This window comes from Malaclemys terrapin, chromosome 3 (assembly GCF_027887155.1).
Source record: "Malaclemys terrapin pileata isolate rMalTer1 chromosome 3, rMalTer1.hap1, whole genome shotgun sequence".
Taxonomy (NCBI): Eukaryota; Metazoa; Chordata; order Testudines; family Emydidae; genus Malaclemys; species Malaclemys terrapin.
Window position 1 is genome coordinate 207614927 of NC_071507.1, and position 26956 is coordinate 207641882.

The 26956-nt window shown below is 63.3% G+C and overlaps 1 protein-coding gene across 3 annotated transcripts; it reads left to right on the plus strand.

The window, feature by feature from the left end:
- The first annotated feature begins 893 nt into the window (after positions 1-893).
- Positions 894-26458, plus strand: LOC128833871 (uridine-cytidine kinase-like 1). Of its 3 annotated transcripts, none has more exons than XM_054022096.1 (15): positions 894-989; positions 1451-1650; positions 4294-4400; positions 5866-6036; positions 7120-7191; positions 7413-7602; positions 8169-8230; positions 13106-13122; positions 16524-16622; positions 22513-22606; positions 23063-23125; positions 23618-23740; positions 23877-23984; positions 24558-24714; positions 24957-26458. In XM_054022096.1, exons 1-15 carry the CDS (start codon positions 943-945, stop codon positions 25028-25030), a joined length of 1584 nt encoding a protein of 527 aa, XP_053878071.1. In that variant the 5' UTR covers positions 894-942; the 3' UTR covers positions 25031-26458. The 3 variants fall into 3 exon arrangements, with proteins under 3 accessions (XP_053878071.1, XP_053878072.1, XP_053878073.1); XM_054022097.1 differs by having other exon boundaries at positions 5866-5991; XM_054022098.1 differs by lacking the exons at positions 894-989; positions 1451-1650; positions 4294-4400; ... (3 more) ...; positions 8169-8230; positions 13106-13122 and adding an exon at positions 13129-14297.
- The last annotated feature ends 498 nt before the right edge of the window (positions 26459-26956 follow it).

Here is a 26956-nt window from a genome sequence, read left to right on the forward strand (position 1 = left end):
TGGTTGGTAAATCTAAGTATTGGAATATCCACCAGCGTTTGGGGTTTGTCTGCCCCGTTCTGTTTGCAGTTCACCCGAATTGAGTGACCTCAGCTGGCTCCCACGGGCAGCACCGTCACAGGCAGCAAAGAATCAAGGCACCAGGGCAGGCGACCAGGAAGCGCCTCCCCCAGCTTTGTCCCTGCTCACGGCATCCAGGGGAAGTCCGACCACAGCCCCCCCGCAGGAACTCCCCCAGGGGAGATAATCTTAGCATTCAAGAGGCTGCCATAGAGCAGATGAGTCTCTGTGGGAAACGCTGGTTCTGTTCTTGTTCCAGATCCACACACGCCCCGCCCCCGCAGCAAAGTATCAGGTGCTTGTCCCAGCCCTGCAACTCGCCCCATACTCTGTGCTCACAGTAGAGCCCCCCTTGGCCCTCCCCGACCTCGATTGTCGCCAGCTGCCCCCCACAGCCCCAGGCCGGATCCCCCTCGCAGCGCGCCCTGGAGAGCCCCCCCCCCCCCGGGCAGGGTTTGGGCAGGCAGTGGGCGGAGCCATGCAGGAGGTGGGCGGAGCAGTGGGCGTGGCCGTGGGTAGGTGGGCGGGGCCATGAGCAGGGTTTGGGCAGGCAGTGGGCGGAGCCATGCAGCAGGTGGGCGGAGCAGTGGGCGTAGCCGTGGGTAGGTGGGCGGGGCCATGAGCAGGGTTGGGGGGCAAGCGGGGGGCCAGTTTATGGGGCAGGACTGGTGGGGGTGACCATGGGGCAGGCAGTGGGCGGAGCCATGCAGCAGGCGGGCGGAGCAGTGGGCGGGGTTTGGGCAGGCAGTGGGCGGGGCCGAGGCCCGCTGCCCCCGCGCGGGGGCTGCCGGGAGCTGTAGTTCCCGCGATCCCGCCCGACGGAGCCACGAGACACGGCCCTGGGGACCGCAGCTCCCGGCAGCCCCTGCGGCAACCGGCAAGATGGCGGCGGCGGGCGCGGAGGAGCGGCCGGGCTCGCGGCGGGACAGGTGAGGGCGGGGGGGCTCTCTGGGGCGCGCTGCCCGGCGCGGGGGGGGGCTCTCTGGGGCGCGCTGCCCGGCGGGGGGGTGTTCGGGCTCTCTGGGGCGCGCTGCCCGGCGCGGTGCGGGGCTCTCTGGGGCGCGCTGCCCGGCGCGGTGGGGGGCTCTCTGGGGCGCGCTGCCCGGCGCGGTGGGGGGCTCTCTGGGGTGCGCTGCCCGGCAGGGGGGTCAGGTCAGGCTCTCTGGGGCGCGCTGCCCGGCGCGGTGCGGGGCTCTCTGGGGCGCGCTGCCCGGCGGGGGGGTCGGGTCAGGCTCTCTGGGGCGCGCTGCCCGGCGCGGTGCGGGGCTCTCTGGGGCGCGCTGCCCGGCGCGGTGGGGGGCTCTCTGGGGCGCGCTGCCCGGCGCGGTGGGGGGCTCTCTGGGGCGCGCTGCCCCCAGCCGGCCCGGCTCTGAGGCGCGGTGCCCCGCAGTGGCAGTGGTGAGGACTCCCTGGACACACTGTTGAGCCGCCTGCCGCTGGCGCCCGCGCCGTCCCCGCGGAAGAGGACCATGAGCCAGTCGAAGACGGAGCCCCCGCTGCTGCGGACCAGCAAACGGACCATTTACACGGCGGGGCGGCCGCCCTGGTACACCGAGACGGGCACGCCCTTCAAGGAAGCCTTTGTCATCGGTGAGACACCCCCTGCCCGGCTGCAGCTGTGCCAGGCGCGGGACCCGCCAGGAGGGGCCTGCCCCAGCCGCACGCGCAGCTGGGCTCCCCGATCCAGCTCCTGGCCCCACGGGCAGCTCGGGCTGCCCCCGCCGCTCCCCTGCCTGCCCTGCTCTCCGGTGCCGTGCGTCCCGGCGAGAGCGCAGCATCGCTGGGCCTGCGTCGGGCTCGGGCTGGCGTCCAGGGCGGCTCCCCAACGTTGCTAGACTGGCGAAAGGTTCAGTGTAGACCTGGCCTCACGCTGCTCGGTCGGCTGGGCCCGGGCCCCGGGGCGCCCCAGAGGGAAGGGCCGAGACCTTGAACCTGGCCTGATGCCCGTGGGCAGGTGGGATGTGCTGGCAGGAGCCTGGCTGCGGTGGAGACGTGCTGCGGAGGCTGGGCTGGCTGGAGTCCCCGCAGTGCCCAGGGCTCCCTGCCCAGGTGTGTCGCGTTGCCGTGATGCAGATGGGGGCTGAAGCCCGTATAACTGGGGCAGGTCATTGCCCGCCAGGAAGGAGACCCGGATGGGGTCTCCTAGCCAGCCGGAGGTTGTAGGCAGTGTTGCTTGTGGGTGTTGCTGAGCGAGGACTCCAGTATGGATTGCCCTGACTGTCTGTGGGTGGGTGTGAACCTGCCGCTGTGCACCCCTGTCACGGAGTATTGGGGAACTCAGGGCCCTGCATCCCCGGCTTCCTACGATTCACTGCGACTCTCAGCCAGCCAGTAAAGCAGAAGGTTTATTTGGATGACAGGAATACAGTCCAAGACAGGTCTTGCAGGCACAGACAACAGGGACCCCCTCAGTTAGGTCCATCTTGGGGTCCCCGGGCATCCCAGCCCCCCTTGGGAGGTCAGAGCCATCTCTGCCTCCCAGCCATCTCTCCAGCCTGCTTCCCACACTCTGGCTTCAGCGACCCCTCCCACAGCCTTTGTTCAGTTTCCCGGGCTAAGGAGTCACCTGGCCTCCAACCCCTTCCTGGGTTCTCATGTTACACACTGAGGTATGCGCCCTCGGGCTGTCTCCCATCCTCCAATGCAGACTATCCCAGCCACACTCCCCTGTCAGCATTCACAGACCACAGTGAGAACAGGCCCAGTTCGTCACAACCCCTCAACCTCCAGGCCTCTCCTGCCCACCCAACCACTCCCCCACCCCCTGATCAGGCCCGGCTCTGCGCTGCTAGCCTCACCCCTGCAGCCTGGCGCCGTTCCCCCGCTCTGCCTTCCCCCCACTGGGCCTTGCTGTGAGTAGATGAGCTGCCTGCTCCAAGCACTGCTGCCCCTGGCACCAGCTGTGGAATACCCCCTCTCTTTCCCCAGTCTGAGCTCTCTGGGGCACAGTGGGGCAGAGAGCAAGGGGGGAGGGAGGCAGTGTGGCTGACATGTCAGAATGGACATGCTGACTGCCTTGAAGGGTCCAAGGAGGCCCTGAGTCAGCAACTGACAGGGTGGACACAGGGATCAGAGGGGATCATGCTTTGGGTGGGGTGACGGCAAGCGAGCGTGGGGGTTATAGTGAGCTTAAGGGGGCAGGGGGTGATGGGAAGTGGAGGGAGGAGCGGGGGGGATGAGAGGGTGAGGAGGGAAGTGGCCAGTAGGCAGGGGATGATGGGCAGTGGGAGGGGCAGGGTCAAGGGGTGACAGTGAGCTGGAGGGGTCAGCGGGTGCTGGTGAGTGGCGGAGGGGGCGACACAGGCGGGAAGGGGCAGGGAGGGGACGGGGGAGCGGGGTGAGAGTGAGCTGGAGGGGTCAGCAGGTGCTGGTGAGGGGGGGAGGGGTGACATGGGTGGGGAGGGCAGTAGTAGGGAGGCACCAGGGGGTCTAGGAGTGACAGTGACTGGAGGGGTCAGCAGGTGCTGGTGAGTTGTAGAGGGGGTGATGCGGATGGGAGGGGGCAGTGGCAGGCAGGGAGGGGACAATGGAGAATGGGGGGGCAGGCTCAAGGGGTGACAGCAGGTGCTGGTGAGTTGGGGAGGGGGTGTCGGGGCAGTTCTCAGAGCTGCTCTAGGAAAGGCCTTGGCCCTTTGCCCAGCAGTCTGCACCGACCCACCTGGCCTCTGCCCCTGAGGTTAGCCCCGGGCAGAGTCTGCTAAGTTTGGAACAATGCTACCAGACAGCATATTCGGGAGACGATGTGGGTCAGACCAAGTCTGTCCCGTCCTGCTCCCCAAGCAGGGACCAGCTGCCCTGAAGCCACGGGGACGGGCATGTGTTGCCTGCCGTCTGTCCGGTGTTCCCCCGTGTGGCCCCGAGGGTGCCAAGGGCCTGCAGGGGCAGCAGCGTGCATGGTGGGATGTTGATACCCCTTGGGGGTGGGGTAGGGTGACTGTCATGGCTGAGGGTGTGGCTTAGCAGGGGCTGGGAGCCCTCGCTAACTGGCCCAGAGGGTTCCCTGAGGGGCTTGCTGGGTATGTGGGGGGCGGGCCCGAGCTGCAGCGTGCTGGTGACAAGCCCTTGTCGACAGGGTTCCCGTGCCCCTCCCCAGATGGCGGGTGGGATGTGGCCATTTTCTCCATGCTGACCTTCCTGTGAATCTCCTGGAGGGGGAGGCAGCTCTGGCCCCTCTGCGTGGCACTGGGGAAGCAACGGGTAACGCCAGCGTCCCGGGTGGATTTCTCTTCCCAGGCCTGAGTGGAGGGAGCGCGTCAGGCAAGACCACGGTGGCCAATAAGATCATTGAGGCCCTGGATGTGCCCTGGGTGGTGCTGCTGTCCATGGACTGCTTCTATAAGGTGAGCCGGTGCGCCCCTGGGAGAAGAGGGAGCCCTGACAGGGCTGGACATCTCTGCTGCACAGCGCTCTGGCACTCCGCTGCCCCAGCCCTGAGGCTGACCAGCTGCTGGGAATGGGGGTGGGGGGCCAGAGCCTAGCTGAGGCTGAAGGCTTGGGGAGCTGGGCTCCCTGGGAGACAGCCCTGGGTCCCCACCAGTGGGGCAGCTGCTTGGGGGGTGTCAGGGTGGGGGCACTGGGCTCCGTGTCTGAACTTTGGCAGATCGAACGGACTAAGTTTCTTCCATCTTATCAACCCTTCCCCGTGCCCCTCTCCCTCCCTTCCGCGTACTGCCCCCCTGCCCCTCTCCCTCCCTTCCGCGTACTGCCCCCCTGCCCCTCTCCCTCCCTTCCGCGTACTGCCCCCCTGCCCCTCTCCCTCCATTCCGCGTACTGCCCCCCTGCCCCTCTCCCTCCCTTCCGCGTACTGCCCCCCTGCCCCTCTCCCTCCTTTCCGCGTACTGCCCCCCTGCCCCTCTCCCTCCCTTCCGCGTACTGCCCCCCTGCCCCTCTCCCTCCCTTCCGCGTACTGCCCCCCTGCCCCTCTCCCTCCCTTCCGCGTACTGCCCCCCTGCCCCTCTCCCTCCCTTCCGCGTACTGCCCCCCTGCCCCTCTCCCTCCCTTCCGCGTACTGCCCCCCTGCCCCTCTCCCTCCCTTCCGCGTACTGCCCCCCTGCCCCGCTCCCTCCTTTCCGCGTACTGCCCCCCTGCCCCGCTCCCTCCTTTCCGCGTACTGCCCCCCTGCCCCGCTCCCTCCCTTCCGCGTACTGCCCCCCTGCCCCGCTCCCTCCCTTCCGCGTACTGCCCCCCTGCCCCTCTCCCTCCCTTCCGCGTACTGCCCCCCTGCCCCGCTCCCTCCCTTCCGCGTACTGCCCCCCTGCCCCTCTCCCTCCTTTCCGCGTACTGCCCCCCTGCCCCGCTCCCTCCCTTCCGCGTACTGCCCCCCTGCCCCTCTCCCTCCCTTCCGCGTACTGCCCCCCTGCCCCTCTCCCTCCCTTCCGCGTACTGCCCCCCTGCCCCGCTCCCTCCCTTCCGCGTACTGCCCCCCTGCCCCGCTCCCTCCCTTCCGCGTACTGCCCCCCTGCCCCTCTCCCTCCCTTCCGCGTACTGCCCCCCTGCCCCTCTCCCTCCTTTCCGCGTACTGCCCCTCTCCCTCCTTTCCGCGTACTGCCCCCCTGCCCCTCTCCCTCCCTTCCGCGTACTGCCCCCCTGCCCCTCTCCCTCCTTTCCGCGTACTGCCCCCCTGCCCCTCTCCCTCCTTTCCGCGTACTGCCCCCCTGCCCCTCTCCCTCCCTTCCGCGTACTGCCCCCCTGCCCCTCTCCCTCCCTTCCGCGTACTGCCCCCCTGCCCCTCTCCCTCCCTTCCGCGTACTGCCCCCCGCCCCTGTACACTGCTCCACCCTCTTCCCTCTGCGTCCGCCCCCCCAGGTGCTAAACAAGGAGCAGCAGGAGCTGGCTGCCCACAACGAGTACAACTTCGACCACCCCGACGCCTTCGACTTCGACCTGCTGATCAGCGTTCTGCGCAAGCTGAAGAAGGGCAAGAGCGTCAAGGTGCCGGTGTACGACTTCGCCACCCACAGCCGCCGCAAGGACTGGGTGTGTGGGGGCAGGGCGGGGAGCCCCTCCAGCCGTACGGCTTCCCGGGGGAAGGGGAGGGCTGGGGAGCAGTGGGGGCAGGGCGGGGAGCCCCTCCAGCCGTACGGCTTCCCGGGGGCAGGGGAGGGCTGGGGAGCAGTGGGGGCAGGGCGGGGAGCCCCTCCAGCCGTACGGCTTCCCGGGGGCAGGGGAGGGCTGGGGAGCAGTGGGGGCAGGGCGGGGAGCCCCTCCAGCCGTACGGCTTCCCGGGGGCAGGGGAGGGCTGGGGAGCAGTGGGGGCAGGGCGGGGAGCCCCTCCAGCCGTACGGCTTCCCGGGGGCAGGGGAGGGCTGGGGAGCAGTGGGGGCAGGGCGGGGAGCCCCTCCAGCCGTACGGCTTCCCGGGGGAAGGGGAGGGCTGGGGAGCAGTGGGGGCAGGGCGGGGAGCCCCTCCAGCCGTACGGCTTCCCATGGGCAGGGGAGGGCTGGGGAGCAGTGGGGGCAGGGCGGGGAGCCCCTCCAGCCGTACGGCTTCCCAGGGGAAGGGGAGGGCTGGGGAGCAGTGGGGGCAGGGCGGGGAGCCCCTCCAGCCGTACGGCTTCCCATGGGCAGGGGAGGGCTGGGGAGCAGTGGGGGCAGGGCGGGGAGCCCCTCCAGCCGTACGGCTTCCCGGGGGAAGGGGAGGGCTGAGGAGCAGTGGGGGCAGGGCGGGGAGCCCCTCCAGCCGTACGGCTTCCCGGGGGAAGGGGAGGGCTGGGGAGCAGTGGGGGCAGGGCGGGGAGCCCCTCCAGCCGTACGGCTTCCCGGGGGCAGGGGAGGGCTGGGGAGCAGTGGGGGCAGGGCGGGGAGCCCCTCCAGCCGTACGGCTTCCCGGGGGAAGGGGAGGGCTGGGGAGCAGTGGGGGCAGGGCGGGGAGCCCCTCCAGACGTACGGCTTCCCATGGGCAGGGGAGGGCTGGGGACAGTGCACAGTGTGTGTGTTTGTGGGGAGGATGGGGTGTGTGGGGACGGATTGGGGTAGGGCAGGGGCATGGGGTGCAGTGTGGGAGTGGACGGGGCAAGGTTACCGGTCTCTGAAGCGTGGTGTGGCCCTTCTCTCCCTGCAGAAAACCATCTATGGGGCCAATGTGGTAGTGTTCGAGGGGATTTTATCTTTTTCCAACAAGGAGCTGCTGAAGGTATGGGGTGCCTGTGGGGCAGGGAGGGCTTCCTGAGTGCCTGCGGGGGCTGGGCGCTGCCTGGGAACCGGTGGGGAGGACAGGTCTGTCCTCAGAGCACCCTGGCGGGGTTGGGGAGACTGGCCTGGCCAGCTGGCCACTCCTGAGAACCCCCCTCTGTGTGGTCAGAGCTGGGTGTGCGGGAGGGGCCCAGATGGGTGCTGACCCTCCCGGCCCCCCAGCTCCTGGACATGAAGGTGTTTGTGGACACGGACTCTGACATCCGGCTGGTGCGGCGGCTGCAGCGTGACATCATGGAGCGCGGGCGGGACATCGTGGGCGTCATCAAGCAGTACAACAAGTTCGTCAAGCCGGCCTTCGAGCAGTACATTGAGCCCACCGTGCAGGTGGCCGACATCGTGGTGCCCAGAGGTGAGGCCAGGCCGGGGGGAGCGGGTCTCCGTGGATCTGGGCCTGAGGCCAGGTTCCAGGTGGGCAGTGGGTGTCAGGGTGGGCGGGGCTGTCGGGCAGACAGGAGAGGCAAGGGGGGTGAGGCAGTGCTCTGGGTATCTGAAGGGGTGTCAGGGTGGGCAGGGCCGGGCGGTCAGGGTGGAGAGGTCGGCGGCTGGGCTCCAGGGGGGTGGAAGTGTTGGGGTGAGTGGGTGGGGAGCTGGGCTGGGGATCAGCGTGGTGTGTGGGCAGGGCTTGGGGATTGGGGTGGCAGGACAAGGGTGTCGTGTGGGCAGGGCTGTGTTCCAGGTGGGTGGAGTTGTGGAGCGGGCAGGGCTGGGGTGCTGGGCTCCAGGGGGTGGAGATGTCGGGGTGAGAAGGTGGGGAGATGGACTGGTGGGTCGGGGTGGTGGGTGGGGAGGGCTGGGCTCCAGGGAGGGGGAAGTGTGGGGTGGGCTCCGACGGGGGGGGGCTGGGAGGAGCTGTAGGGCTGGGGGCGGGGGGGCGCTGTGGGGCTGTGGTTCATCTCCGATTCTTGCTCCCGTCAGGTGGGGAGAACTTTGTGGCCCTGGATCTCATTGTGCAGCATGTGCACAGCCAGCTGGAGAAGGTGAGAGGGGGCTGGAGGAGGTGGGGGGGGCTGGGCCGGGGCCAGGGCAGGGGGGTGTCACGGAGTATTGGGGGACTCAGGGCCCTGCATCCCCGGCTTCCTGCGATTCACCATGACTCTCAGCCAGCCAGTAAAGCAGAAGGTTTATTTGGATGACAGGAATACAGTCCAAGACAGGTCTTGCAGGCACAGATAACAGGACCCCCCTCAGTTAGGTCCATCTTGGGGTCCCAGGGCATCCCAACCCCCCTTGGGAGGTCAGAGCCATCTCTGCCTCCCAGCCATCTCACCAGCCTGCTTCCACCACTCTGCCTTCAGCGACCCCTCCCACAGCCTTTGTTCAGTTTCCCGGGCCAAGGTGTCACCTGGCCTCCAACCCCTTCCTGGGTTCTCATGTTACATGCTCAGGTATTCGCCTTCGGGCCGTCTCCCATCCCCCAATGCAGACTATCCTAGCCACACTCCCCTGTCAGCAGCATTCAAAGACCACATTAAGAACAGTCCCAGTTCGTCACATCTCTCCCCACTTCGAGACCGAACTGAGCGGGGTCACTTTAGCCAGTGACCCGGGGAAGTTCGAACCTACCCCCGTTCCCATGGATGACCCCGCATCCCTCCCATTCCTTGGTGAGAATTACACCAGGCCCCTCCAGTTTCACGCCCCCCCTTAGGTCGGGGGCGCTTGATGGCACTCACAGTTCGCATGTGGGAAGGTTTATGCGGCCTGTGCCCTTTCCCCACCCCAATACCTCTGGGGTTCCAACTGGGCTGTGGTCTTCTCCCAGTGCTCCAGTCTGGAGGTCTGTGCTTTGGGCTCTCTTGGTTTAGAGCCGCCCTTTTAACCTTGGCCACCCTCCGGAAAGGATCCTTTATGCTGGGCAAGGGTCCTAAAGCTGTTTTCCCCTTGTCCCAGGCCTTCCTCCCCCTCTGACAGGGGTCACAGGATCCGCAGTACTGTCGGACAGTAACAAAGACCCCAGGCCAGTAAAAGCTCCGTAGCAGCCTCTGCTGGGTACGCCAGGTTCCCTGGTGCCCTGAGAGGGGAATGTCATGGGCCCGGCACAGCAGCTGGCGGCGATACTTCTGGGGTACCACCAGCTGCCTCCTGATCCCCCCGACTCCATTTTCCCTGGGGGAGCCCATTCTCGGTACAGGAACCCCTTCTCCCACAGGAACCTTTTCCGGCCACCTCGTCCCATGGTCTGTACCGCATTGAGGTCGGCCAGGTCCCTTATCTTCCGCAAGGAGGGATCTCTCTGCAACTCGGCCTGGAACTCAGCAGCTGGGACAGGGATGGCCACCTGCTCTTCCTCGCCCGCTGGGCCTGAAGCTGCAGCCTCCCTGAGCCGTGTCCCTGGGCGTTCCCTCCCCACCAGGTTAGGGTCCTGCTCCTCAGGCAAGGCACCACCCCCAAGGCCAGGGCGCAGGGCCCCTCGCCGGCTCTGACTGCGGGTCACAACCAGTGCCTTTTGGGGGTTGCTTGGCCAGTTCTCCAGGTCCCCCCCATCAACACCTCAGTGGGCAAATACGGGTGTACCCCCACATCCTTGGGGCCCTCCTTGGCCCCCCACTTCAGGTGTACCCTTGCCACGGGCACTTTGACTGGTGTCCCGCCCACCCCGGTCAGGGTCAGGTAGGTGTTGGGCACCACCTGATCTGGGGCCACCACCTCGGGCCGGGCCAGCGTCACCTCTGCGCCCGTATCCCAGTATCCATCGACCTTCCTCCCATCCACCTCCAGGGGAACAAGGTACTCTCTCCGGAGGGACAGCCCCGCGCCCACCGTATAAACCAAAAACCCTGAGTCTGGAGCATCCAGCCCCCCAGAGGAGCTGTCCTGTAGCTCTCCTCCCTCCTTAGCAGGTGGTACTCTGCCAGCCCCCCTTCCCTGGGAATGCTGCCTCTCGCCCGGCTGGGTCTCTACCCAGTCAACCCTCTGTGGGTTGGGTCTCCTCAGTCTGTCCCTGAGCCTGGGGCACTGGGCCCGTATGTGGCCTTTCTGGCCATAGTGGTAGCAGCCCATGTCCCATGGGTCCCCTTGAGTGGGTCGGATGGTCCTGACACCGGATGTTCCCCTTTGATGGGGTTTTTCTGTATTTTCCCACGGGGAGGTCCCATGGTGACTCTCTCTCTGCGTTGTGGTGGGACTGTTCCTTTGGGACTCCTCCCTGTTGTCCCCTGTCCGGCTCTTTACAAACTCATCGGCCAGCCGGCCTGCGTGTCGCGGGTTCTCTGGTTTTTTGTCCCTCAACCACAGCCTCAGGTCAGATGGGCACCGCTCATACAGTTGCTCCAGTACCAGCAGTTTAACCAGGTCCCCCTTCGTCTGGGCCCCATCTGCCCACTTGCTGGCGTATCCTTCCATGCGGACGGCTAGTTGCAGATATGAGATCTCAGGGGTTTTATCCTGACTCCGGAACCTTTCCCGGTACATCTCAGGAGTCAGCCCAAACTCTCGTAGCAGGGCCTTTTTGAATAGTTCATAGTCCCGTTTCTCCGCCTCTTCCAGTTGGCGGTACAATGCCACGGCTTTGGGGTCCAGTAAGGGGGTGAGGACCCGGAGTCTGTCCGCGGGATCAACCCGGTGCAGCTTGCAGGCCGTCTCAAAGGCATCCAGGAAGTCATCTATGTCCTCCCCCTCCTTACGTGGGGCCAGGATGCACTTATCAAAGCTCCGTGCAGTCTTGGGTCCCCCCTCACTCACCGCAGCCGGGGGCTCGCGGCCCCTTAGCCTGGCCAGTTCCAGTTCATGATGCCTCTGTCTCTCATTCTCCTCCCGTTCATGCTGATGCTGTCTCTCTTCATGCTGTCTCTGTTGTTCACGATCCTCCAGCTCTCTGTTTTAGCTCTTTCTCCCATTCCAGCCAATTCCGCTCCACGGATGCCGAACGTCGCCAGGAGGATCCTCTGCTGGCCGGGGGGGTCACGGAGCCCTCGGTATTTGCTGGGCTCCTCCCCACCCTTCCCCTAGGCGTAGGAAGGAGGGGTCTCGGGAAGCCCTCAGCAGCCAGCTGACCACTCCCAGCTGGGACAGACACTGGTGCCTGCGCTGCATTTGCCAGGCGGCTTCCCTGAGACACAGGGATCAGTTCATTCGCGCGATCTTCCGCCTCCAGCCGGGCAATAAGCTGTTCTTTGGTGAGCCTCCCACTGCGCAGCCCCCTCTGCTTGCACAGCTCCACCAGGTCGCTCTTAAGCCGCTTGGCATACATCTTCCTGCTGGCCACTCACCGGCCTGTGTGCTCACAGCTCCCCACAGTTCCCAAGGAGTTCCCTAGTGTGCCAGCCCTTCTCGAGGTCACCACCTCTCTGCCAGGGTCGAGCTGCAGACTCCTCCACCCCTGGGACCACTCGCTGCGATCCCCCCAGGGGACCCTGTTACTGCAAAAGTCCTTCTCGCTGGTCACACACTCCCAGGGGTAATAACCGTCTCTCTCTCACTCTTCAGCACGCCTGGTCCCTGTCAATCCCCCTTCGTTTTACTGCTCCCCAGTCACTTACTGCAGGAAGCGCCGTCCACGGGGTGCACTAGATCCCACCCCTGCCATCAGTTGTCACGGAGTATTGGGGAACTCAGGGCCCTGCGCCCCTGGCTTCCTGCGATTCACCATGACTCTCAGCCAGCCAGTAAAGCAGAAGGTTTATTTGGATGACAGGAATACAGTCCAAGACAGGTCTTGCAGGCACAGACAACAGGACCCCCCTCAGTTAGGTCCATCTTGGGGTCCCAGGGCATCCCAACCCCCCTTGGGAGGTCAGAGCCATCTCTGCCTCCCAGCCATCTCACCAGCCAGCTTCCACCACTCTGCCTTCAGCGACCCCTCCCACAGCCTTTGTTCAGTTTCCCGGGCCAAGGTGTCACCTGGCCTCCAACCCCTTCCTGGGTTCTCATGTTACATGCTCAGGTATTCTCCTTCGGGCGTCTCCCATCCCCCAATGCAGACTATCCTAGCCACACTCCCCTGTCGGCATTCAATGACCACATTAAGAACAGTCCCAGTTCGTCACAGGGGGGCTGGAGGAGGTGGGGGGGGCTGGGCCCGGGCCAGGGCAGGGGGGCTGGAGGAGATGAGGGGGGGCCGGGGCCGGGGTGGGGGGCTGGAGGAGGTGAGGGGGGCTCCTGCTGACCCGGGATTGTCCCCGTCTCCAGGCTCCGGTGCCCCATGTGGTGCCCCTGGCCAGGCTGATGGGGGAACAGTGAGAGCGAGCAGGGACCGAGCTGGCTGGCCCAGGGCACCACATTGCACATCTCCCACACCCTCTTGTTCTCCAGTCTGGCGCCCCGCGCTGGTAGCTGGCCCCTGCTCGCCTGGTTCTGCAGTCCTGACCTGCAGTCCCCGGCCAGCCCAGCCCAGCGCTCCCCACACACAGCTCTGCCAGTGCCCCAATCCCGCCCCACAGCCCCCTGGTACCTCAGCCCTGAGCTCCCCACACACAGCTCTGCTAGTGCCCCCAATCCCGCCCCACTGCCCCCTGCCAGTCCTGAGCTCCCCACACACGGCTCTGCCAGTGCCCCCAATCCCGCCCCACTGCCCCCTGCCAGCCCTGAGCTCCGCACACCCGGCCCTGCCAGTGCCCCAATCCTGCCCCACTGCCCCCTGCCAGCCCTGTGCTCCCCACACACAGCTCTGCCAGTGCTCCCATCCCGCCCCACAGCCCCCTGCTACCCCAGCCCTGCCCCTCCATGGATATACGTGCACCCACTGCTCTTGGAGTTAGCAATGGCTGGAGGTGCTGGGTTGCCGCCGGGGCGGGCGTGGGGGCTGGCGGGTTTGTGGCCAGTTGCGTGCAGTGACAGATGTTCTGTATTTCTCTCCCCATCCCCTGCCCTGTAATCACCTTGTTTTCTCCCGACGTGGGCTCCTACCATTGCAGCGTGAAATCACAGTCAGGTACGATGGGTGCAGTGCGGCCCTCTCCTCTCGCACCTCAGCCCAGGGCGCAGTGCGGGGACGGGGAGCAGCCCAGTCCTGGCCCTGGGGCGCAGTGCGGGACAGGGGCGGGGAGCAGCCAGCCAGGCCTGGCCCCGGGGCGCAGTGCGGGGCGGGGGCGGGGAGCAGGCAGCCAGGCCTGGCCCCGGGGCGCAGTGCGGGACGGGGGCGGGGAGCAGGCAGCCAGGCCTGGCCCCGGGGCGCAGTGCGGGACGGGGGCGGGGAGCAGCCAGCCAGGCCTGGCCCCGGGGCGCAGTGCGGGGCGGGGAGCAGCCAGCCAGACAAGGCGTGGGGAGCACCGGCCCCACTGAAGGGTGGCAGTGCTAGTGGCCACTCGATTCCCGTGGCGCATGGCGTGCGTAGACTCCCTGCTGCTGCTCCTGTAGCCAGCTCCCTGGGAGCCCCGCACCCGCCACCTGCCCACCGGGGATGGCTCGAGCCCCTCCGCAGCGTGTGCTGGGGTCCCCCAGGGGCCTGTGCTTTGCGCGGCTGAGCCCACGGCTGGGTGGCCTGCAGCACGGGAGCTGCCGATCCCGTCCCCTCTGGAGTCGGAGGGGCTCCCCGAGCCCGGAGAGCTGCTGTGGCTTGCTGGCAGCTTGGGCACAGCTCCCCGGAGGGAGGTGCAGGGCACAGGTCCCGGCGCCTCCTCTTGGGCAGCCGAGTGGAGTGTGTGTATGCGAGGGGGGGTCTGGCCGCTCTCCTTGCTGTCGCACCGGGCCAGGCTGTGCTGCTGAGTCGGGGGGCTCAGATGCTGGGGGGGGCTGGAAAGGGGCAGCAGCCCCAGGCCACACTCCCACGCGGGGGACGCAGCGCTGCTGGGCATGCTCTGCTCAGACACTGCCGTGCTGCTGCCACCACTGCTGCTGGGGGCGGGGGGGGCCCTCCATGGCCACCTGCTGGGGCCAGGCTGCTCCACCCCCCTCCCTGTCCCTGCCGCCAGGTGCTTCCAGCAGCTTCTCCCCTCGGGTCCTGTTGGGCTGCCCCCCTCTCCCCCGGCACCCTGTGTCCACAGCAGGAAGGTGCCGCTGCCTGCTGCCCTCTAATGCCCGTTTGTCTCTCTTTTGTCCCCCTGTCGTGCCCTCCCCTGTCCCTGTTGGCCCGCGGTGTCTGCACCAGAGGAAGCTGCGCTGGGATATGTGAGGACAGTTTGTCTCCGTTCCTCCCCTGCCGCGCTGGCCGCTCCTGTGTGTGTTGCTTGGCTTGGGGGGATGTCTCCTTGGCTGGTGACTTGCTTTGTTTGTCTCTGAGCCCCAGCGCCCCGGAGCGGAGCAGACCCTTCCCCCAGTGCTGTGTGTGTGTGACCTGCAGGGCTGGTGCTGTCACCCAGGCCTCTCCGCAGCCCCTTGGCACTCACCCTCTGCCAGGCAGGGCCCTGGTGCCCACTGGGCTCCCTGCTCTGGTCACCGGGGGGAAGCGGCAATTCCTGCACCCCAGCTCAATAGCTGCTAGCCCTGCCCCTGGAGGAGCTGGGAGGCAGTGAGTTTTGCGGCCTTCGCAGTCGGGATAGGGGCTTCGCCCAGGGGAGCACGGGGCAGGCTGCTCCTGCCTTTCCTCCAGTGAGACACACGCTTCATTGGCCTCAAACTGCACCATAGCCGTGAGAGCAGCTGGGCCCGGAAGGGGCACCCAGCTGGGGTCAGGGCTGCGCGGGTGTCACGGGATCGGTGCTGCATCCCCAGCTCAGGAACAGACTCTTAGAGGAGCCCTTCAGTGGGCCAGACCCCACGGGTCCCACTCCTCCTTCCTGAGTGTGAACCGCTGGGCTCCAGCACTCCTGCTTCACACCAAGAGCTCTGGTCAGCGAGTCCCGCTGAGACCCATCCGAGTAGAGACTTGGCACCTCGCTGCATGTTTGCAGTGACGCTCACAGCTTCTTTAAACAGGGTGAGCCCGGAGAGGAGAAGCTTGAAGCATGGACCATGGTGGTCAGTGCAGAGCCCAGCCAGGCCGCAGTGAACTCCATTTTCAACCCCCCCTCCCTCCCCGACCTGGTTTAAATTGGGTCAATGTAGCAACGTTGCTCAGGGGGTGTGAGAAATCCCCCCTCCCCCCCCGGGGGGCGTAGTTGAGCTGACCTAAGTGCCCGTCTAGACAGCACTAGGTTGACAGAAGAATTCTTCCATCGACCTAGCTGCTGCCTCCTGGGGAGGTGGATCTACACCTTCGGCGTGGATCGTGTCTGCACTGAACAGCTGCAGCATTTTGAGCATAGACCTCCTCAGTCACGGCTCATCCACACCAGAAGCACCACATTGGCACAGCCTGCAGCACATCTGGTGGAGACGCGCTATGCCAGCGGGCCAGCGCTCGCCCATCGGTGTAATTACTGCACCTCGGCAAGAGGTGGAAGCGATGGTGGTGGGAGAGCATCTCCCGCTGACCGCGCCGCTGTGGACAGCGCCTAGGTGGCTGTAACGTGCGTCGCGCGGGGGGGAGGTGGCCTTTTCACACCCCTGAGCGACGGAAGTTAGATCGACAGAAGCGGTAGCATAGACCTGCCTAGTTCCTAGGTGAGAGAGTTTCCTCCAGAAGCCAGCACTCATCCCACCTCTCACCAGCCACTCATTTGTTCTCTGCTCAGCTTCCTTGCTGAGAGCGTGGATCCAGGAGTCATCGGAGCTGGTCTTGTCTCTCTGGCCCCCTTCTTGATCTGGGTGGGTGTCAGCTGGTTCGCTGATGACTCTGTCGTTCCACCCAGACGGGGAGATGACACCCACCTGGGTCTCTTAGCCTGCCCTGAGAGCCAGTGTCATCCCTTTTCCCCAGTGAGTACCAGTGCAATGCATAGGGGAAACTGAGGCACAGCTAGGCTTCAGAACAGCTCTTCCAGTTTCCTTGTCGCAGCAGGCCCTTAGGGCTGTCTGTACTGCGTGGGGAGGCTGCACCTGTGTTAGCGTCCATCTAAACTAGTCTCCTTCTAGCTAGATCACAACTCACTTGAGTGAGAAGTACGTACCAGGGCCCCGGCGGCGGGGACTAGCCTGCAACACCACCCAGGCTACTGCAGCTTCACTGCTATTGCTAGTCCAGCTGCTTGGAGGTGGGGCCCGCCCTGCGTGCCAGGGCAAGTGTCCACGTGGCCCCCCCATGCAGCTGGTTTCGGGGAGGTGGGGGTCTGTGCCCTGTGTTTGGAGGGGGCCCCGGGAGCAGGGCATGGGACTGCCTGGCAGCCCCCCTGGTGGACGGAGCTGCCGTGCAGGTGTCAGACACACACGTGCCTGCGGGAGAGTGAATGGGGCAGAGCTGGCGGGGCCACCGGCACGTCCCTGCATGTGCTGCTGGCGGGGGGGCTGGCGCGTGCATGCCTGTGCCAACGCCTGGCAGAGGGTTGCTGGGCCAGACTCACTTGTGTGTCTCTGCAGAGCGGCCCTGGCCTCTGCCCACCAAGGGCAGCCGCTGCCCAAGTCACTGAGTGTCCTCGAGAGCACGCCGCAGGTGCGAGGCATGCACACCATCATCAGGTACTGAGTCTTCCCGCCTGCTCTGTCTGGGGGGTGTGTGTGTGTGGGGGGGTGCCTCTCCTTTCCCCCCCTGCCCTCTCCCTGGGGGGTGCCTCTCCTTTCCCCCCCTGCCCTCTCCCTGGGGGGTGCCTCTCCTTTCCCCCCCGCCCTCTCCCGGGGGGTGAGGGGAGGGAGGCTGGCCTAGTTGCAGTCCTAGAGCACTCATGTCTCCCTACCTCAGTTTCTCTTCTGACTTTCCCAGTAACTCACTCTCAACCAGGCATGTTTCAAATCAAGCCCCCCACCCTTGAGGTGTGGTTGACGAAGTCTCTCAAACATGGGCTTCCTTTGGCCCTGGTTCCCTTTGCTGCAGGGTGTCCAGTCTACCCTGATTCTCCCAGTTCATTAAGTGGAGCAGGGCTGCTGGTCTGTCACTGATCCACGGGATTGAGGGTACGCTCCCCCCGCTTGGGAACAGTCTCTGGGAGGTGCCAGACCCCGAGGGGTCTCTTCCTTCAGGGTAGGCCACACAGCCTCACCACCTGAGACTGGGCCTCTGGGGCCCCCCTGTGCCGACGGGAGCCAGCCTTGGTCAGCACAGAGAGATGAAGGGGAAAGCATGGCCCAAGTCATTCTGGTCAGCCCGGTGCCCAGCTGTGGTGAACCCCGTGGCTGATGTGCTCTCTCTCTTCATTCAGATCCCAGGTGAGAGCTCCAGCTCCTCCCCGCAGCCAGCTCTTGCCCCCCGCCTCCCAGCTCCTTTGCTCTTGAGCTGACGGTGCTCAGCTTCCCTGCTGAGAAGTGGAAATTGGTGTCCGGTGTCCCGTCCGTCCGTCTTCCCCCCCGTCCCCCCCACGGTGTCAATGTCCTAGTGATTTTCCATTGCTATGGGTTGGCCTTGGCCAGTCCTTCCCCATGGCCCCTCCCAGCAGGCATACAAAATACAGGGGAAACGGAGGCACACATAGGCTTCATAAAAAATATTACAGAAAATTCCCACGTTGTCACAGGGTCCCACTCTGGTCCCTGGCCTTTCTGCAGAGCCTTTTCTAGTCCCAGGCCTCTGGCAGGGCCCTTCCTGGGGCCTACAGCCTTTGCCCAGCCCGGGGGCATGGAAACGTCCCCCTCAGCCGTCTTGGGCGTGGGAGGCTGGGACATGCTGGTAGGGGACGGGCTGGGGGTGGCCTCTGGTTACCCCTGGACTAACCCGACCAATGTGCTGTTGGTCCTGGGGATGGCTGGTGGCCCTGGCAACAGGACTGTGTCAGAGGGACATGAGGGGTGGCTTGGAGGCAGATTTGCATGGGGTCAGGATGCAGCGTGAACAGACCCTGCTCCTGGGAATAGCATAAGCTCGGATCTTCTAGCCAGCAGTGTCTGTGGGGCTGGGTCTCTTCTTCCTTGGGGTTCTGGCCCCACCCTGGCTGAGGCAGCAAAGAGCCCTGGGCATCACGCGACGCTGGCGCTTGTGGTGGCATGTGCTCTGCCGATGCCCATGGGGACTCTGCCTGGGCATCTCAGCTACTCCCCATCCTTGGTGCCTGGACACTAGGGCACTCAGAGCCGTTAGATCCCTGGCTGCCAGCGCCCGGCTCACCCAACATCACTGTCCCCCACCACCAGCACACGACCAGCTCCCCCCTGGGTTGCCCCAGAGCGAAGTTCACCGGGCCCCATTCAGACTGTTGGGTTTGTCTCTGTGTCACCCTGTAGCACCAGACCTGGGCTGAGCCGCCTTCCATCCGCATGAATGTCCCCCCGATTCCTCTCCAGCGTGGTCTCTGGCTTTCGTCTGCCTGTCACTGCCCTTCCCCAGGCGCTCCCGCCCTGGGCTGTAGCAGCACATCTTTGAGTCACCGTCCCTGGAGGTGCTGCACCATAGGGGGTGTGTGCTCACCTTGCCTGGAGCTGTTCGTCAGCAGTGTCCACCCCACCCTGTGCACCCTTGGGCTGCGGTGTGAGGGCATGTTGGGAGCCACCATGGCTGCAGTTCCTTTTCATAGAATCATAGACTTTAAGGTCAGAAGGGACCATTATGATCATCTAATCTGACCTCCTGCACCATGCAGGCCACAGAATCTCACCCACCCACTCCTGTATCAAACCTGTGTCTGAGCCACTGAAGTCCTCAAATCGTGGTTTAAAGATTTCAAGGTGCAGAGAATCCTCCAGCAAGTGACCCTTGCCCTATGCTGCAGAGGAAGGCAAAAAAAACCCAGGGCCTCTGCCAATCTGCCCTGGAGGAAAATTCCTTCCCGACCCCAAATATGGCGATCAGCTAAACCGTGAGCATGTGGGCAAGACTCACCAGCCAGCACCCAGGAAAAAATTCTCTGTAGTAACTCAGATCCCACCCCATCGAACATCCCATCACAGACCACTGGGCATATTTACCGCTAATAGTCAAAGAGAAATTAATTGCCAAAATGAGGCTATCCCATCATACCATCCCCTCCATAAACTTATCAAGCTCAGTCTTGAAGCCAGATATGTCTGTTGACCCCACTGCTCCCCTTGGGAGGCTGCTCCAGAACTTCACTCCTCTGATGGTTACAAACCTTCAACTAATTTCAAGTCTAAACTTCTTGATGGCCAGTTTATATCCATTTGTTTATATCCGTGTCATCAGCCGGTGGTGCCAGACAGACCCGCGCAGTGTCTGCTGCTAGTGTCTCAGCTCCCACCTTTTCTTAGTATTGTCGTCTTGTTTTATTATATTTGCTTTTCAACTGGTTTTTGGTCAGACTTGTGCTTTGGGGGCTGGGGGTTCCCCTTCAGCCCGTTTTCTTTGTGGCCAGGACCTTACCCTCAGCCGTTGTTTTTTCTGTGCCCTCGTTGCTCAAGTTATGCCCATGACAATGGGTTCAAACCCTGCCAGACCTGCCACAGGTCTTTCCCCCACGGTGACAGGCATTCCACTGCCTCAGGGAGTCCTACGCCCCACGTGAGGGCAAGGTCTGCTTGAGTGTGAGCGCATATCTTGCAAACTGAAGGACGGTAGATTGAAGCTCCTGCAGGGTCCGACTCTTTCTAGCTCCCTGCATGGGTGACTGCAGCCTCACTGAGCAAACGCCATGGGGCTGCTTCAGAAGTGAAACCTTCTCAAAAGAAGAAACCCGGTTTCCCTGAGGGAGTCTCCAAAGGAAGGAGAAGGTAACCCCTGAGGCAAGGAAAGGAGACCACATCCCAGCATGGATACTGCTGAGGCTTCTACGCGTCCTGGTCCCAAGAGGACTTATGGTATGCCCCACGCTGAGGAGCCTTTCAGCAAGTCACAACAAGCTGCACGATTGTCAGTCCTGGAAGCAGAGACGAAGGATCCTTCCAGGAACAGGGACTCTTCTAAGAAGCCTTCTTCATCTCATGCTCTGGGCTTGCCCTCCTGTGTCGCAGCCCCAAGAACCACATTGGCCAAACCTCTGCACCATGTCTGTAACCACCCTCCTCCGCTTGCGTATCTGCGGAGCACGCGGACTGTACCTGTGCACTGTCCCCGGTGTCTGTGCAGGTTCCTCTTCTATGAAGAGATACTAGTTGCAGAAGGGCCTGGATCTCCCCTCTTAAGGGCATCTGTCACACCCTTCGGAGCCAGAGCTGCCGTTGGTTCTGCTGCACCCCAGCACAAGATCTCAACCACTGGTATTGACCCAGCCGCCAGCCCCTCCTCGGTCTCCTGGTACTGATGCTTCGAGCTCCTCCACAGGATATGGGAGAGGACATCTCAGCTTGGGACATTTCTGCCCAAGACTCTGGGCTTTTCAAGACCAGATGAGGAGAGCGGAATCATTCCAGATCCCTTGGGAGGAAATCCAGGAAACTCCGCACTCCCTGCTGGACCACCTTGCCTTAGCCCTTAACGAGGCTTTACTGTCAGCCGTCTGTGCCATGTGGCACACGCCTGCTACCATCCTGCCTGTTTGCAAGAGGGCAAACAACAACTATATTGTACTGACCAAAGGGCTGGAATATTTTTTTCTCCCATCCTACCCCCAACTCCTTGGTAATGGACGTGGTCAACAAGAGGAGTCGACAGACCCAGCTCCAAATTGACTCCCTCAGATAAAACACTCAAGAGAATGGTCCTGCCGGGCTGAAAGAGCTACTCATTGGCTGCTCTGGGATTTCACAAACTATGCCAAATTTTCACATTTTATTGACCACCTGCCGCAAGACCAAAAGGAACTGGCTCAGGCCCTCACAGTTGAAGGCCAGATGATTGCGAAGGGTTCGCTTCAAGCTTCTCTTGACGTTGCTGACACAGCCTCGTGCTCGATGGCAACTGCTGTCTCCATGCGCTGAGCCTCCTGGCTATGGTCTGCCGGCCTCCCCGGTGGTACAGAACATGGTGTTGGGCCTTCCTTTCTAAGGCCTCAAGCTCTTCAGTAGTGACACACCAGCAATGGAGAAGCCACCACGATCCTTGGTCAATTGCTCCAATGGTTAATTACTCTGTTTAAAAAATACGCCATCTGTCGAGTCCAACTTTGTCTAGCTTCCAGTTACTGGATCATGTTAGACCTTCCTCTGCTAGACTAAGGAGCTCATTACCAAGTATTTGTTCCCTGGGTAGTTACTTATCGACTGGGGTCAAATCCTCTCTTAACCTTCTTTGTTAAGCTAAATAGATTGAGCTTGAGTCCGACACTGTAAGGCATTTTTTCTAATCTTTTAGTTATTCCTGTCTCTTCTCTGACCCCTCTCCAATTTATCAACCTCCTTGAATTGTGGGCACATGAAATGGACGCGCTATTCCAGCAGTGGTCACATCAGTGATAAATACAGAGGTAAAATAACCTCTTGACTCCTACTTGAGAGTCCCCATTTATGCGTCCAAGGCTGGCATTAGCCCTTTCGGCCACAGCATTACAGGAGGAGTTCACGTTGAGCTGATTATCCATCCCCACTCCCAAATCTTTTCCAAAGTGACTGTGTCCCCTAGGCTAGTCCCCTAGGCTGAGTACGGGCTGCATTCTCTGTTATAATCATTAATGGAGATATCCTATCTCCTAGAACTGGACGGGACCTTGAAAGGTCATTGAGTCCAGCCCCCTGCCTTCCCTAGCAGGACCAAGTACTGATTTTGCCCCAGATCCCCAAGTGGCCCCCTCAAGGATTGAACTCACAACCCTGGGTTTAGCAGGCCAATGCTCCAACCACTGAGCCATCCCTGTCCCCCCCCCCCCCATCTACATTTAGCCACATTAAAAGACCCACCTTACTGAGTGATCTGGATCTCTGTGTGACCTGTCCTCTTCATTATTTACCACTCCCCCAATCTTTCTCAGAGTTGGTTTTGTTTTCTTTCAGAGGGCTCAAGAACAGATCCCTGTGGGACCTTACTAGGAACACCCACTGGAGGAGGATTCCCTGTTTATAGTTACATTTTGAGACCGGTCAGCTAGCTTTTAATCCCCTTACTGTGTGCCATTTTGAATTTGTATTATTTTAGTTAGTGTCAGGTGGTACCAAATCAAATGCCTTGCAGAAATCTAAGTCTATCACATCACCACTATTACCTTTATCAGCCAAACTTGTAAGAGAGATCCTATCAAACTATTTCCATAACTCCACGTTGATTGAAAAAGAGAGTAATATAATTAATGCCATTCTTTAAGTGACTCCCATATCAGTTCTTCCCTTATTTCCCCTGGAGGGGAGGTGATGGCTAGGTCCCCTCTATGCCCTGGGACCCCCACATGGGAGAGGTGACAGGCTCCTGGTGGTGGGGGTGCAGGGATCTCACTCTGGCGAGTGCCGGGATATTTTCCCCAATATGCCTACTCTGCCCCCATCCACTCCCCTGCGCTGTATTCTCCTGCCCGTGGGATGGGGCTGGAATTGGGGGGAGGGGGGGACGCAGGGGCCCCAGGGCCTGGAGTCTGCTCTCACCTCTGTGTCACTGGTCCCACAGGAACAAGGACACAACCAGAGATGAATTCATCTTCTATTCCAAGCGCCTGATGAGGTTGCTGATTGAACATGCCCTCTCCTTCCTGCCACTCAACGTATGTGACCTGTAGGCCCTGCCCCTCCTGCCTGCCACTCATGCTACAGGCTCCGCCCCTTCCCTGGTGACCTGCCCCATCTGCCTGCCACTCATGCTACAGGCTCCGCCCCTTCTCTGGTGACCTGCCCCTCCTGCCTGCCACTCATGCTACAGGCCCCACCCCTTTCCTGGTGACCTGCCCCTCCTGCCTGCCACTCATGCTACAGGCCCCACCCCTTTCCTGGTGACCTGCCCCTCCTGCCTGCCACTCATGCTACAGGCTCCGCCCCTTCCCTGGTGACCTGCCCCTCCTGCCTGCCACTCACGGTACAGGCCCTGCCCCCAACCTGCCATGTAAGGCCCAGGCCCTGCCCTTTGCTACCTGCTCTCATGCTGTCTGGATGAAGTTGCTGCGTCATGCTGCAGCCTGGCTCAGGGTCTGCCCCCACATTAACAACCTGCTCTTCTCCTGCAGCCAGTGACGGTGGAGACGCCTCAGGGGACTGTGTATGAAGGGAAGCGGTTCCACAGGCAGCGGGTGAGACTGGCCAGGTCCCCCCAGAACTCTGGGAGGAAGGGTGGCCATTCCACAGCCCTGGCTTGGGGAGAGCTGGTTCCATTCCCTGCTCTGCACAGACTGCCTGTGTGACCCGGGTCAGTCACTTAGCTTCTGTGAGGTCAGTTCCCCCGTCCCGTGCAGTGAGGCAGGATTGGGAGAAGATGGCGAGGCTCTCAGGTCCTGGGCTGATGGGGACCAGAGAAATGTCTATTCTCCCATCTAGGACAACACCCCTTGGGCTCCAGGAGGGGGATGCAAGGCTTCCCAGACTGCTTTGGGGAATAGGAAGGGTGGCTGGGGGTCCTTGCCCCAGTCTGAGGGCTGGGGGGCTGTTGGGATGTGCTGCCCCAGTGTGGGAGGGAAGTGCTGCCCTGGCCGGGGGTCTGAGAGGCGGGAGGCGGTCGCTGCCCCCTCGGGGTAGCTGCATGCCCAGTCCAATCTAAGGTGGCTGTTGTCTTCCCTCTGCACCAGATCACAGGTGTGTCCATCCTGCGGGCGGGGGAGACCATGGAGCAGGCGCTCACTGCTGTCTGCAAAGACATTCGACTGGGCAAGATTCTGATCCAGACCAACCACGACACAGGGGAGCCTGAGGTGAGCGTTGCCCTGTCCGTCCCTTCTCTGCCCCCAGCGTCCACAGAGTGCTTGTTAATTCCACAAGGGGCTGCGGGGTGGGGGCAGGGTGTCGCACTTGACTCCTTCATAAGCCCTGTCCCCCATCTGTCCTCAGCTTCACTATCTGCGGCTCCCCAAGGAGATCAGCGAAGATTATGTCATCCTGATGGACAGCACCGTGTCCACGGGGGCTGCAGCCATGATGGCCGTGCGCGTCCTGCTGGTGAGCCTGCCGGGCTGGCCCTACCCTCTGGGAATCGGGGTGGGCTGCCTGGGGTTTCCAGCATGGAAGCAGGGAGGCTACTGCTCTGAGAGCATGGGGCACTTCGCCATAGGTGGTAGTATAATAGGCTAAGCCTCCCCTGGCCTAGCCGCTGCTGCCAGGTTGCAGGTTTTGGCAGTTTGCATGGGGAAAGTTTTTGCTTATTCTGCGCCAGGCAGGTGCTGAGGTGGTTGAGGACGTGGTATGTGCTACTCAGCTCCCCCAGTTCGTCAGTAATCTCCTGAAGTAGCAGATACCACCTCCTCAGCTGCCTCGGAACCTGCACACGGCTTTTCCAGCGGGGCGTCTCGGGAGCGGAGGTACGGCGTGGCTGGGGGTGGGCTCAGGGCTCCTGGCGGCCTGGGGCTCCTCTAGCCGGGGGAGGAGGACAGGGGAGTGGGCTTGGGGCGGCCCGGAGCTTCTCCGGCGGGCAGAAGGGGCAGGGCTGGGCCCTAGCCTCCTGGAAGGGGGCTCCACCTGCCGCCCATGCACTTCGCTCTGGGCCCATTCTGCTCAGCACTGTCTGTGCTGCAGGATCACGATGTCCACGAAGAGAAGATCTTCCTGCTGTCCCTGCTGATGGCGGAGATGGGGGTTCACTCCGTGGCCTACGCCTTCCCCCGTGTCCGCATCATCACCACAGCCGTGGACAAGAGGGTCAACGAGGAATTCCACATCATCCCTGGCATCGGTAAGGGGGGCGGGGAGCTCAGCCTGGCTTGGGCGACTGCCGGTGGCCGCTCAGACCAGACCCTATGGTGCCCTTCCTCGGCCCGGAGACAGCTGTGCTCCGGCCGGGCCGGGCCGCAGACCTGGGGGGATTGATGTGAGGCAATGGTTTCATTCTCCTGGGGCTTCCTCGGGGGAGAGGGGCTGGCATCATGGGGTATGGTGCTGCTGCTGATCGCCTTACTGTGTTGCTTTTGTGTTTAGGTAACTTTGGAGACAGGTACTTTGGTACTGATGCCCCCTCCGCCTGGTGTGAGAGTGAGAGCACGGACTACTGAGCTGGCCTCCCTGCCTGCCAGCCTTGCCCCCACTGCCTCCTCCCTCCCTCCAGCCTTGCCCTTCTGCTCCCCCAGGATGGCCCCACCCTGCTGGCCTCACAGGGCCCTGATGCTACTTCCCTCTGGACCACATGCTGTCGGGCGGGCAGCTATTTGGAAACTGCCCACCAGTGCCTCCAGTGTGCATGCAAGGCAGAGACTGCCTGTGGCCTGCAGTGTCCGCACGCTGGCTACACACTCCTCGTGCCTCCCTCTGGTTGGTGGGTGGAGCGGGAGTCAGATTCTCCCTCTGGCCCCACATGGATGTGGGTGCATGTGGAGTGGTGGAGGTGGTAAGGGACTCTCCCTATGGCCTGGAAGGGGCGAGGTGAGGCCCGTGCACTGGCTGGGGCAGGCACTCTGTTTATTTGCTCAGAGCAGTTACTCCCCCCATGTTCCAGCTCATGGGCCAGCTACTTGAAAAATTGTCAGGGACCAAGGATCAAATGGAAGGGAACAGCCCCGTCTCCCTCAACCCCCAGCTCTACTCTTCCCCTCCCCCCCCCTCCCCAGTGCCCTGATAGTCCTGAATGTGGGGCAGGGCCCTGGGGCTCTTTAGCCTGGAGCAGTCTGGTGCTGGAAGGGATCTAGGGCTGGTGCAGAATAGGAGGTGCCCTCGCATTCCAGCGCACGGGCCAGGTTCATGAGTCTGGCAGCTCTGTCTTCTGTGGGGCGCTGGCCATGGGTGGGCGGTCAGGGCCAGCTCTGCTGGAGACGCTCAGCCTGTCCGGGAGGCAGGTGGGGGATTGCAGTTCATCCCTCCACGGGTGTGGGCTTGGGAGGAGACCCTGAGCTCCTTCCTTGACTCCTGTCTTGTGCTCAGGGCAGGATAGCTACTTGTCGTAGAAGCTGCTCCAAGGGGGAGCACGGCAAGGCGTTCTTAACGTGTTTCACCATCCCCCCCTCCGAGCCCCTCCCCGCAATGCTGCCTCCTTGCCCGGGGCATGGGGAGACGGCTGCTGTGCCAGCGCTGGCTCATCCATTACTTCAATGCACAGGAAATCAGGACCACAGAGTGGGACAAGAGGATTTCCGTCTCCTCGGAGAGCTGGTTTCAGTGGGGTCTCCCATGGCCACGCACGGTGCTAGAAGCCAGAGGCTGCCTCGTGTCTTGCTGGGGCTGTGGGCCCGGGCCCAGGAATGGTGGCAGCGGCACGCTGGTGGGGCATGCGTTTCTTGGTCCTGTACTGAGACTGGCAAGGGCACGCGAGGCTTCTGCAGGATCTCTTCAGCCCGCCTGACATGCCTGGGAAAGGGCAGATGCCCCAGCGCCTGGTTCCTGCAAGCAGCTCTTCGCCAGCCCCGGGAGCGGGCGCCCCCTGCTCTGCCCGTGCAATGCTGTACAGGGCGGCCTTCCTTGTGTTCGCACTAATAAAGGGTCTGCCCGGAGTCCCCTGCTCGCCTCCTTTCGCCCCGCAGCGCCAAGGAGCACTGCCTGGCCAGGCCTCTCCACTGCCTGGGGCGCGGGGCATGCCGGGAGTTGGTGTAGCTGCACGGGAGCGGGGCATGCCGGGAGTTGGAGGGGAGCGGGGGGGTGACGGGGAGCGGGGCATGCCGGGAGTTGGAGGCGAGCGGGGGGGCTGACGGGGAGCGGGGCATGCCGGGAGTTGGAGGGGAGCGGGAGGTGACGGGGAGCGGGGCATGCCGGGAGTTGGAGGCGAGCGGGGGGGCTGACGGGGAGCGGGGCATGCCGGGAGTTGGAGGCGGGCGGGCGGGAGGGGGTCATGCCGGGAGTTGGAGGCGAGCGGGGGTGACGGGGAGCGGGGCATGCCGGGAGTTGGAGGGGAGCGGGGGGGGGCGGGGAGCGGGGCATGCCGGGAGTTGGAGGCGAGCGGGGGGCTGACGGGGAGCGGGGCATGCCGGGAGTTGGAGGGGACCGGGGGTGAC

Coding starts and splice junctions, on each gene's coding strand:
- LOC128833871 (XM_054022096.1), top strand. CDS start 943: ATGGCGGCGGCGGGCGCGGAGGAGCGGCCGGGCTCGCGGCGGGACAG. Junction 990..1,450: donor CCGGGCTCGCGGCGGGACAG/GTGAGGGCGGGG, acceptor GGTGCCCCGCAG/TGGCAGTGGTGAGGACTCCC. Junction 23,126..23,617: donor AGCGGTTCCACAGGCAGCGG/GTGAGACTGGCC, acceptor CCTCTGCACCAG/ATCACAGGTGTGTCCATCCT.